The 12,819-nt window shown below is 45.0% G+C and overlaps 1 protein-coding gene across 6 annotated transcripts in view; it reads left to right on the forward strand.

Moving 5' to 3' along the window:
• Window positions 1–12,819, forward strand: part of MICAL3 (microtubule associated monooxygenase, calponin and LIM domain containing 3) — a 248,532-nt gene that overhangs the window by 122,712 nt on the left and 113,001 nt on the right. For 3 of the 6 annotated variants that reach the window (XM_075122274.1, XM_075122278.1, XM_048828130.2), the window contains exons 14-16: window positions 3,121–3,233; window positions 3,823–3,885; window positions 4,733–4,906. In XM_075122274.1, coding sequence (XP_074978375.1) covers window positions 3,121–3,233; window positions 3,823–3,885; window positions 4,733–4,906 — 350 coding nt within the window. Of the gene's footprint in view, window positions 1–3,120; window positions 3,330–3,822; window positions 3,886–4,732; window positions 4,907–6,104; window positions 6,198–11,964; window positions 12,064–12,819 lie in introns of all 6 variants that reach the window. The other 3 variants (XM_075122272.1, XM_075122273.1, XM_048828101.2) reach the window with 3 other exon arrangements.

The following is a 12,819-nucleotide window of genomic DNA, read 5'->3' on the forward strand; positions in this document are numbered from 1 at the left end:
TGGGCACATGGCACCATGTACCTTCATCACGTTACACCCCCTTTTACAACCACACTGCTTCTAAGCCTGGCTCAGGACAGTTTTTATACCTGCAACAGAGATGGTCTGAACAAATTACTGTCTATTCCCAGTCGTGTACTAATCTCTCTCAACTAATGGAAGAATCCAGACAGTGTGCTCAGAGGTTCCTTTCAACCATCCTCCTTCCACTGTCACGTAGACCTTTTTGCCATCACTGTCAACCAGAAACATGCAGAGTTCTGCTCTAATGGAGGTTTTGTTTGCTTGCCATTATCTGGAAGACAACTTTCTCCTCTCTCAGCCGAGAAGTCTTCTATATACCTTCATTCTAATGCTGCTAATTCTCAGAATTCTAAACAAGATCAGACAGGACATAGCCACGGTAATCTTGATCACACCTATCTGGCCAGGACAGGTGGGGTTTCCTTACCTACTTTACCTCTCTTTCCAACTGACCATCAATCTACTGCTCACACCCTACCTTTTCACTCAGGATTTGAGGAACGTTTGTCCCTCACAACTTGAACATTCTCAGTGACTCGGGGACAGGTTCCTGGATGGCTCTCAGAGTTAGAACTCTCCTGTTCCAGAGTGGTTCAAGAAGTCCTATTGAACAGTAGAAAGGAAATCACCAGGAACACTTACCTTCAGAAATGGAGAAGATATTACCGTTGGTGTATTTGCTGTCTGCTCTCTTGTGTTAACTCTACTATTTCAGAGGTTCTAGAATACCTTTTCACTCTGAAGCAGAGAGGTCTTTTTTTTTTTTTTTTTTTTTTTTTTGAGCTCCATCAATGTTCACCTGGCAGCTGTCACAGCATTGTATTCTCCTCTGGAAGGTTTCTCAGTACTTGCTGACACTGCAACTTCCAGATTCATCAGTGAGTTATTCAAACTCTTCCCAAATGTTTGAGAGCCCAGTCCAACTTGGGACTTGAATCTAGTTCATAATTCGCTGATGAAACCTCTCTTTGATCCACTACCTACTTGTACCCTTTTATACCTTTCCATGAAAACCACCTTTTTAGTGGCAATTACCTCTTCTAGAAGAGTTGGTGAATTAGGGGATTTAATGGTTGACCCTCTTCCACACACAACTGCTTTCTTTAGGGATAAGGTATCCTTCTAACCACACCTGCAGTTCTTATCCATAGTTGTCTTGGACCTTGATATCAATCGCACAATTCATGTGCTGGCTTTCTACCCAAAATCTCATCAGACTAGGGAAGATTTTGCCCCTCACCCCCTGGATGTTAGGAGAGTACTAGCATATTATTTGGACAGGACTAAATTTTTTGTTTCTCTGAGGCTATTTGTGTCTATTGTGGACAGAGTAAAGGAACACTACTGTCTACCCAGAGACTTTCTAAGTGGGTTTTGGATTGCATCCTCTCCTGCTCTGCAGCTTGTAGTGTGCTGTGCCCTCCTAGGGTCATAGCTCATTCTACCAGCTCTCACTCCACATCTGTTGCCCTACTGAAAGAAGTTCCAGTAACGGAAATCTGCAAAGTTGCTACATGGGCTTCAATTCACACTTTTTCAAGACACTGTGCCTTAGCATGTGTTCCAGAGACATGCACTACCTTCAGTTCTGCAAACAGTTCCAGACTGGATTCTGAAGATCCCACATCCTTCAGAGGGTAGTCGCCTCAAGCAAAGCACCCATATGGACACTACTCAAAGAAGGAGGTTCATCAAGACGTGTCCCCGTGGGTGCTCCACTATCCGTCGTCCTTTCCCTCTGCTTTGGAGTCCTGTTTTCATGGGACTGAGTGGTAGAGAAGGAATTGAGAGTGGTTTGTCCATCACAGCCCTATATGTCCCTGGTATGGAGCATGAGGATAGCTAAGGCACATGCCTGGACCAAACAAGCACTGCTGCTAAAAAATCTCCAGTCGAAGGTGCATGGGGCACATCCGCACTTTAAGTGGAGCATTCATAGAGACATGCATCTCAAAAATCCTCAGTTACTGCACAAAGTGAGTAACCTCTCCTAGTCTGCTTTCCTCCTACAAGAACTCATGTTAGTTACTCTGGGTATGTCTACACTGCAGCTGGGACTGTGGCTCCCAGCCTGGATAGACAAACTCATGCTGTCTCCACTTGAGCTAGCATGCTAAGAATAGCAATGCAGATGATGTGGCACAGATGGTGGCTCGGGCTAGCCACCCAAGTCGAAGCCCACTCGACCCCCTGGCTCCAAGCTCAGATGGCTAACCTGAGCTATCGCCCATATCACAACCTCCGCTCTGTTCTTTATAGCGCGCTAGCATTAATGGATTCTGGCTACCTGGGCGACCAGCTGCAGTGTAGACGTACCCTTTTTGAGGCCACCATAAAAATTGCTGTCTTCCTTGGTGCTAACAGGCACCCTTCTAGCAGCATTAGGAACCAGTGCAAAGGTTTAATAAGCACAAACTGAGCTATCATCTCACCCATGAAAAGGCAGACAACAGGTCTGTGTGTAAAAAGCTTGCACGGGTGCTGCTTTTGTTGTGCCTGGTAGGTGGATGAACAGGGCTTCAGCCTCGGACTATCAGTCCAGCATCTTTCACTGGTACTAAACTCACTTCATAATTATTAAACAACTTCCTTGCTCTCTTGCTCCTGCTGAGGGTTGCTCTGTCGTTGCTAGTGTGAAGGTCCTAGCCAGCAGTCATTTAGTAGTTAATTTTAGAAGCTCTGACAGAGCTTTATATTTATTGTTACAATGCCTGGACTTTGTATATAACTCCAGGTTAGTGGAAAGAAGGCCTGAAAGGTCGTATTTTTGTTAACTAGAACGGAAAGATGCAGTCATGTAGCTTAAGTCTGAATTTGACCTACTTAAACTCTAAAACTATTTTGCGTACTTAGAAAACCTGGGAGGAAAAAAATGCATTTGCCAAGTGGAAAGGGCAAAACTATTCAGAAAAATATTGATTTTGAAATTCCTAACAGCATTTTATATGGAGAGTGTTAAAAACAAAAAACAAAAAAAAAACAACCCAGTTCATGCTAAAGAATGAATGAGTTCCTTCTTAATTGTTTCTTGACTATTGTTAATAACTACACAGAGGTTTCTGTGCGTTCACTGGTTCCACTTGTTTCCGTTCACAGAGACTCTGGATCTGAACGCAGAAGAGAAAGCTGCTCTAATTGCCAGTACCAAGTCTCCAATCTCTTTTCTTAGCAAACTAGGGCAGAGCATCTCCCGAAAACGAACTCCAAAGGTAGCCATACCCTACTATGTATACTTTAACCCTGAGAGCACTAGAATTTGGCAGGCTGACAGCCAAATAAGCGCTAAGAAGCGTGCGAGAGAGAAAGTAAAGTGGTTCTAGACTTGCTGGCATTGTACATCTCATTGTACATGAGCCCTTTAATTGCAGCACTAAATTCAGAATGGGTGCTTTCATATAATGAAACGCTATATTCTTAACATTACAGTATTACTCAGGGACTTTGGGTTGGGGAGAAGGGTGAAAAATAGAAAGTATGATTATCCTAGTGATAGGATGAGGGTTATTCTGTTCAGTTGGCTTAGGTCCAAAGTATTTTTTGTACTGTGAAATACCTGCTGTTTCTCCTGTTGACTCATTGAAAAGCTCCAAGAATGATAAGCTGTATTTCAGATAAGAAGGTTTGGCTCCCTAAATGAGGACCAAAGACTACTGGGAACCACCTTTCCTACAAATGGGAAATGAGCATAGAGAATCCTCCAGCAATAATTCAAACGCTCGTGTAATGCACTAATGGGATTCATTATGAGCCAAAGAGTTTAAAAAAAATCCACCCTATCTAGTTTTTCTCCCATTGCAGGATAAAAAGGAGAAGGAACTGGATGGTGCAGGAAAGAGGAGAAAGACCAGCCAGTCAGAGGACGTAAGTATTATAGTAAAGAAAATGCCTGGGGGAAAGAGCGTGTGATAGATTCCCTATTTCCACGCCCAACTCCTTGTATTTTTAGGAGGTTCCTCTCTTCATGCTCTTTCCCTGGATGTTCCATCTTCTCCCCAGATATTCCACTCAAACAGAACCTTATGTGAGATTTTTTATTTTTTTAGGTTGAAATCAATTCCTGCTCAGAGCTTATACTTTGTGTCAAGTACTGAGCCAGCTACATCAGAGACTTACTAAATAAATAAGTTTGCAATGTGCTAATGTTGTCAGAAAATCCCTTTCATCCTGCTTTCTTGAAACACACACTAATCATTTTGGTTGGGGTGCTGAGGAGTAGCATTGTCAGATGCTAAGCTGGTATGGGGCTGTCAGCAATTCCACCCAGGTAAAAGGTAGAACTTGGATTTGCATGGGCATGAAGCTGGCTGCAGAGTCAGTGTATAAGGCACATGTACTATGTCACGGATGGAACACCTACAGTTAAGAGTGCGTGTGTCCAGATAGGAACTGCTGAGCTGAGGGCTGCCACCTGGGGTTCTCAGTGAGTGCCTGAAGCAGCTCATTGTCTTATGTTCACAGGCCCATGAGAGCTTCTCAACTGTGGGTCTCCTCAGTGGTACAGTGTAGCAATGAAATATGAAGCAAGAGGGTGCAGGTAGATGGAGAGGAATTTGGTGAGCAGAAGGGCTGACTAGAAGAAAGAACATTAGCTTGGAAGTGTGGGTTAATGGATTTGGGTTCTGCTCTGTTGAATTGCAGAAGCCTTCTTTAAAGGAAAAGACCCATTTGGAAAGTTTCTATTTAATCTTTAGTTTATACTGGTTATTAGGAGGAAGCCCCCCGAAGCTATAGGGAGGAGAGGCCCACACTTGTGAGCGCCCTGACAGAGAGGAGAATTGATGCTGCCATCGGGAACCAGAACAAGGTGAAGTCCATGGCAACCCAGCTGCTGGCCAAATTCGAGGAGAATGCACCGGTGCAGTCCACAGGCTTACGGAGACAGGTAGGAGGTGGTTTATACCTTTATATCCTTGGGCCTACTCCAACAAGCTCTCACCCAAATTTGGGTAGTAGAACCCTTTTGTTTTGAAGAAGATGAGGAATATCACAGAGGCTGGGACAGTAAAATGATGCACTCTTTAAGACTGAACTCTGGTTTTGCACTTTCACCCGGAGTGCGCTCTTGTAATTGAGAGTAAAGGCTAGATGGAAGAGGAAGACTCCAAGACATTTAGAGACAGATTTCTAAGGGTATTTAGGCACCTAAAAATGCAGACAGGCACCTAATGGGATTTTCATAGACACCCAAATGCCTGTCTCCCATTGATTTCAATGTGAGATAGTTGCTTTTGAAAATACAGTAGGTGCCTGTTGCATCTTTAAAGCCTAAGTATCTTCAAAAATCTGGCCTTCATGCTAATTTTAGCCCCAGTCTGGCCCTCACTTACATGGATTTAGTGTTCATGAATTGAAACAAGGAGAACGCATCCTGTTGTGCTATTATTCTGTCTCAGAGGTTGAGAAGAGTTTTCAGTAGGGAATGGTTTGTTGGATTCCCAATTCCAGAAAGACAGTACTGCTTTGTAATATAAAACTACCCCCATCTCCATATATACACCATTTTCCATGCTGCTTTCAACTTGAAGAGAACGAGACTGGAGGAACTGAGCTTTTTCCCAGTGAATTCTGTAATGATTGTTCCTTGCAATGTGTCCTGCAAGGCCATAGAATGGAGATTCCCCATGGTCATTGCTCTTAAACCATGCCACCCAGTGCTTTTTGCTTGGGAAAACCTGGACCTGATCAACTGGGAGTTGCCATTACAGCCAGACCTCCTGTTTCATTCCCTGGGATACTTCCTGCTTGGACATAGGATAGAGCTGTTTAAGTGGTGGCCTTTACTTTGTTCTTCCCCAGTTAGATAATGTTTCCTTTGTCACTATATTGAACAGGAGAAAAACTGAAAACCTGGGGGGAGATGCTACAAAAATCTTAATATATCCCATTTTTATTTTGCTTGATTTTTTCTTTAAATTTTACTTGATAATTAATTCTTCCCCACCCCCATTTTTTCTTCCAATTGTCTGTCTGTCTGTCTGATGTCCCCCCACTCCTTTGTTGCTTTCTTTGAGTGCCTTTCGGTATTTTATTTTGTTCCTCTGGGATCCCATCCTGCTTTCTCTATGACCTATGTGTAACAGCCTGTCCTGCCTTATCAGGAACGTGTTCACAACCAGCTATCCTGCAGACAGCGAGAGCAAGGCCGCCTTGCTCCCATGCCTCAGTGGAAACAGGTAAACCAATAAAATGAATGTGATGTAACATCCACACAAGATCTCACCTACCCAGTGCTTCCTTTCTTTACTGACCCTTCTTTGGCACCACGGTGCAAAGTTCTTTGTTCTAAAATACTGAAGAATAGTGAGTGAGGTTGAGATCTCTCTTTAGGAGTGGCTTAATGTTTTAAGAGGTGTTGGTCATAATTTATCTCTCTGCTTCACCACCATCCATTTCAACTTATTTGCTCAGGCCTTCAATGGATATTTTAGCAGGAATTTTTCCTTCAAATGCAGCCTAGTATGGACTTCCAAAGTAGAATACTGCCTACGTGAAATAGGAGCAGTGTCTCAAACAAGTCTGAGTAGCCATTTGAAAAAAATATATATACCCAAGTGATTCTATCAGCAACTGGAGTTGAGTGAATCAAACCTATGCGACCACTGGAGTTCTTCCTTAGCAGCAGGGAGTAAAATTTGCTACCTGATGATTTCTCTTCTGAGTATCCAGACTTGCTATTCCTACAGTGCATTTGATCTGCTTTGTAGTTTCAGGAGACCTTAATCACTGTGGTGGGGTTCGTTGGTCTTCCCAGTGATATTGCATCCAGATCTGAAAAGAGTCTTAATTCTCAAACAGTGCATAGAAACTGTAATAAGCCAGTGTTCCTGGCCTCCCTTCCATCTCCAGAGCATGGCAGACTTCTGTCTTACTGAGAATTTGAAAAAACTTTGGACTTTCAGTCACAGGGTGGGTCAGAAGAGGAAGCCTGGATACTTGGAAAAGAAAAATCACCACATATCAAATTCTACCTCCTCTCTTATGTAGCCTGGCTCGCTATCCTTGTAGTGGCGGTTCTTACAGCAGTGAAATCCAAAGGATAGTCTTTTACAATTCCTTACTTGCAAACAGGCAGAGTCACTCATTGCACTGACGGTGGTTCCCCTGTTTTCCAGTAAAAGTAGCCTCATTGCCTCTGTGAGGATAGTCATAAAAGTGTGGTTTTGATAGCAGCGCTCAGAGAAAGGTATTTACCTGTCTGTTTCTAGTCACAATGTAATGAAAACGCACTTTTGAGACAGGAGGAAGAAGAGAACACCGGTTTGGCTCACTTCCTCCAAGTCTGTGGATTCATGGTGAATTCTATTTAAAAAATAAGAACAAAAATAAAAGCTTACCCCCAACTCAAATAATCCAGCATTTTGGAATCATGTACCATGGTCAAAACCACGCTGCGCCAGGCTTCTCTTCAAAGAAGGAGAACCAAATAAAGGATATTATACACTATGGGAAAGTCTGCTAAGAGCCTCTACCGGCATGTCTACACTTACCTCCGGAGCGATTGATCCAGTGGGGGTTGATTTATCACGTATAGTGATGATGCGATAAATCAACCGCCAAGCACTCTCCTGTCAACTCCGGTACTCCACCAGAGCAAGAAGCATAGGTGGAGTTGTCGGTGGAGAGTCAGCAATTGACCCACCGCAGTGAAGTCACTGCAGTAAGTAGATCTAAGTAGATCTAAGTACATCAACTTCAGCTACATTATTCATGTAGCTGAAGTTGCGTAACTTAGATCGATTTTCTCCCCGCCACCTCCCCCAACCCCAATGTAGACCAAGCCTATCTTTCACAGTGTTAGGAAGCCTGGTCAGTGCTGGTATGTGGAGATCTCCTGACTCTGTGCTTGCTTCCATGATTCCTGCTATCCTTCCCTCAAAAGGTCACGTTCACCTCCACTGAAAAAAGAGCTCTCCCTTTTTAAGGCCTCTCTTTTCTAGTTCTGTGGTCAACCGAGAGCAGTTTCAGACCCACAGTGAGGTAACTGGACAGGATCATCATTAGTATGGATTCCAGCCTTTGGGAATCTTTCACATAACCTGGTACAGGAGAGTGAATCTCAGAAAGAAGTGAAGAAGAACATAAACTGGGTACAGCTCCATGTCATTAGATTAGCCTTGTTGTGTTACACAACCAAATAAAGCTGGGTCCGAATTGCGCCGTTTGCCTTTCTCAAGAGAGGAAGGTGAAGATTTGTGTTTTAGCACTTGAATGAGATTTTGAGTCCCTACAACCCTAAGGCACTTTCCCTGTCTTCTGAATTTTAACCACCAAGACACTGGATTTTACCCTTTATACAGGGAAGGATAAGTGAGGTCTGGTCATACTGAGAGATTCAGATAAGAGTGGCTTATCCTTACCCTGGTTTTTTTGTGGCTGAGCAGGGGAGGCCACGCTGCCTTTGCACCAGACAGGCGGGGATTCTGAGTGAGGCAAGTGAGAAAGCCTTAGTGAGAGTGAGTCTGCACTAGGGAATTAAAAAAAACAAACCAAATAAAAACCAGTGTTACCATTTGTGCAGCTGAACTGGTGTTGGTGCCAATGGTAGCCCAGGGGTAAGCTGTAATGTAGTGCAAGTCTTTGGCTGGACCTGTTTTTGCTGTTGACTATTAAAACAGTTTTTCAATTGATTTAAGTAACGTAGTAGTAGTCAGAGTGTGGTCAACAAAACTAACTAGTGTAAACACTGCTGCTAAGGCCCCTCCTGGATTAGGTGCTCAACTTTTGCTGGCCTTTTCTTGGATAGTCTTCATAGTGCCCTGGTGGGAAGATTCAGCTTTTGTGTTGGATTTTGTTGTGTTTTCCATGCCGGGTAATTGAGGTGGAGAGGGACAACAGGAACTTGGCAAAATCTTCAGAGCATAGCTGGGTCAAAGAGCATATCTCTGCAGTGTCTACTCCAGAAGTTGGGGACAGAGGGAATGGCTGGTCTGGGGAAGCAAAGTGACCCAGTTGCCTGTTTGAGTGCCAATAGCCCGGGGACTGCTTTTGCAGGAGAGTTCTCTCTGGGGTGACTTGGGAGATCAAAGAGTAGCTGTTGGCACTCTGCAGTCAGCTGCTGTGGTGGCTGAGGCATTGGCCATCGGGAGGCCAGCTGGATCCCTCCATGATGTTCAGTAGCCATCTTGCAGGCGTTTCTGTTGTGGAAGGCTGTCTCTGAAACAGCACTTGGACCTGCTGCTGAGATATCCTGCTGCTGGTAGAGAGGAACGGCAAGAGCAGGTAGCTGACAGATGGTTACACTCGTGCTGGAGCTGCGCTCTGGGGCAATTGCTGGGAACTCCAGCTGAGGTGCTGTTTCCTCTGCCACAGGTTCCATACTGAGGTTGAGGCCAAGTTTCCAGCAGCTGGTGCTAGAGTTGCTATTTGGAATAATGCTTCTGCTAATGGGCTTGTTCGAGGAGACTGTGCTTCCTAGAACGCGCTGCTCATGGATCTAGAAGAGGCAGAATTTTTCGTGTGGCACTCTTGCAGAGGGGCTCACACATGGCATCTCTTTGTGCTTGACTTTGCCTGAGATACACTGGATGGCAGATGCGCCTTTCTGTGCAGAGGGGACAAATCTGAGGGCAAAGTAGGATTCTTGTAACTGAGGGAAAATGGGTGATCTAGTGCCCTTGCCATTTGGCAGAGTAAACTGAAGAATCTTCCAGAATAGTGAACCAATCCCCATCTCACTGACTGGCAGGTCTGGTCCTGCATCCTGAAGTTACAAGACAGAGGAAAACCTACTGCAGGAACAGTGGGAGTGGATGCAAGAGAGAAAACCAGGCAATAGGAGATGGTCTGAATCGTTGATAGAAAAGCTGCATCTTCCCCGGACTATGACCTACTGATGTCTTTCAGGGGGACCACATTAGCAGTACTCATACTGCAGTGTAAGGCCAGAATTCTGCTCTGCTCTGTGGTTGACAGAGCTTGTTGGCCAGCAGTGTCAACCAGGTTGAGATGCATGATGTTTCTTTGTTAGAAAAAAGACAGGACCCTGAGGAAGAGGGGAGTTCTGGCCAAGGCTGTTCTGAAGCAAATTTTATTTTTCTTTGTTACTGTGTCTTGATAGTTATAAAGGATGAACTCCATACACGGTCGGACCCTCTTCCCTACCCCTCCCTGTGGCATTAGTGACACGTTAATTACTAGTAGCAGAGCTGGTGGTGTTGCCATATGACTTGATTTAGTGTATCTAACACTTACATTTCTATTGAAATCTGATGCCTGTGTCTTTTTCCCTTTCCAAGCCATCTTTGCCTTTGTATACTCAGAAACGCATCCTGCGGGAGGACTGGATGCATTCCTATTCCACTTTATGGATTCTGTCTGGTGCCATTGTGTGATTATTTTGCTACTTAGCAAGGGACACATACACAACCTTTCCCTCCAGATGTGAAAATTCACAAGTTAGATGTTACTGATACTTTTTTGGGCAGGGCCCCTATTTCGGATGTACTTGGGAAGGTAGCCACAAAGAAGGTGGGAAACTAGGAGATCTAAAAAGGGGTATATAGGAAGAACATATAAAACAAGAATGTGCTCTGTCACATAAAACCAAGGTGAAAAACGGTATTTCTTAAAAAAAATTAGTATGAAATGAAGCGCACCAGAGAAATGAAGGAAAGAGACATGCATTTATGTCATGTTCAGATTAGCCAATTTACTTCTACATCTTAATTCCTGCATTTCACTGTATTGTTTTCTGTTCGGCACCCCAGAGCTTTATTAATTTATGTGAGGCCGGGGCGGGGGGAGTTGAAGATGAGAGCAGAATGTTGTTACTGGTAGGACTTGAATCGTGTTGCTGCTGAACATTGGGCATATGTAATTAGGCGAACAGGATGGATATTGTTAAGCATTCCATGGCAGTCTGGAGAAAAGGAGATGATCTGTGCTTTATAGAGCACAGTCGTACACTTCTTTGCAGCCTCACCACTAGGTGGTGGTGAGGCTGTAAAGCAAAGATATTGATTATTGACAGTGAATAGCATGTTTAGTGGCTGCCCTTAGAAGGATCTGCCAGACTGACCTTTGATAACTACAGGTCTTGAATCTCAGTGGAAGGCTTAAAGCTGTCTGCTCCAGAACAAATAGTGGCTCTAGGTCAGGGGTGGGCAAACTACGGCCCGTGGGCCGGATCTGGCCTGGCAGCTGTTTTTAATCTGGCCCTCGAGCTCATGCTGGGGAGCGGAGTCTGGGGCTTGCCCCACTCTGGCGCTCCAGCTGGGGAGCAGGGTCGGAGGCCACTCTGGACGGCTCCTGGAAGCAGCAGCATGTCCCCCCTCTGGCTCCTACATGTTGGGACAACCAGGGGGCTCCGCTCTGCACACTGCCCCTGCTCCAAGCGCCACCCCCGCAGCTCCCATTGGCCGGGAACAGCAGAGATGTCTGACCTCACCTCTGCATAAGAGCCAGGGTGGGAAATGATATATCACTGCTTCCAGGAGCCACTTGAGATAAGCACTGCCCGGAGCCTGCACCCCTGAGCCACCCCACAGCACCCCTACCCCAGCCCTGCTCCCCTCCCACCCTCTGAACCCCTTGGTCCCAGCTCAGAGCACCCTCCTACACCCCATGCCCCCAGCTGGAGCCTGTACCCCACTCCCCCAGCCCAGAGCCCCCTCCCGCAACCTAAACTCATTTCTGGCCCCACCCCAAAGTCTGCACCCCCAGCCAGAGCCCTCACCCCCACCCCAATTTCATGAGCATTCATGGCCCGCCATACAATTTCTATACCCAGATGTGGCCCTTGGGCCAAAAAGTTTGCTCACCCCTGTGCTAGGTTATTTGAAAGAGGTGGGATTGGGGGTCAGGGTCCCGCAGAAGATGCACTTCTGAGACTGCGCCCTGCCTTGCCAAAGACCATTGTAATGTTCCCTTTAGTTTTATTATTATTATTTTATTTATTTATTTATTATTGCTCTTTCTTTTCCTACCCTGTTTTAAATAAAGCTGAGAAATAAGGAGCGTTCAAGAACCTGCCCTAAAAAAGTGATCACGCTCTCTCCTTCCTCTTCTCCACCTTCCTCTCCAGGGTATCCCAGCCAGCAGGTGATTCACTCTGCATGCTCTCTCCTGCTCTCTCCTCTTCCTTCCTGCTTGCACAGGTTGCTAAATCAATGACTAAATGTCTCCGCTGTTTATAAATTTTCTTTACCCACATGGGTGGGCTTTCTTGGACCTCCTAGGTTAATAGCACAACTAGACACTGAATACAGCATATCAAAAATCTATCCTAATACTAATTTTTTGGCACAGTAGAGATTGGGCATTTTAGTTTAGGCTTGTTTTTTGTATAGCAGTCATTTCCAATTTTGCGTTGCAGAGGAGAGTTTCAAAATGCAAAATGTTAGGGCCAGATTCTGCCTTTAAATGCATATCCACAACTCCCATTGCAATCATGAGATATGTATGTTCATGTCTGAGGGAAGAATCTGGCCCATTATTACCCTTGGGTTGTTCACCATTCTTAGGCAGTTTCTCCAAAAGAGAGGCTTGTCTGGCTGGAGCAGGATGGGGAATGAAGTTGGGTAGTCATCTGCCTGTATTTGAGGCTGCCACTTTCCTGCCCTTCTAGTAGTCCTCTCTCCATCCCCATTCCTCATTTAAACCTCATTTCCTTCCTGGGTCTTGGGAGCCTTTTTCTGGGGCTCTTGTATGAGGTACTTTTATGATTGTTAACGTGGCAGGCATTTGTGCCGCTTACTCCTCTCCTGCTCCTTCCAGCAGCTTGAGTTCAATGTGTCTGAATACACATTTGTAGTTCAGATAGAGCAGTTACACTTACACTGGGTACAGGTTATAAAA

The sequence above is a fragment of the Caretta caretta genome, chromosome 1 (assembly GCF_965140235.1).
Source record: "Caretta caretta isolate rCarCar2 chromosome 1, rCarCar1.hap1, whole genome shotgun sequence".
Lineage (NCBI taxonomy): Eukaryota > Metazoa > Chordata > Testudines > Cheloniidae > Caretta > Caretta caretta.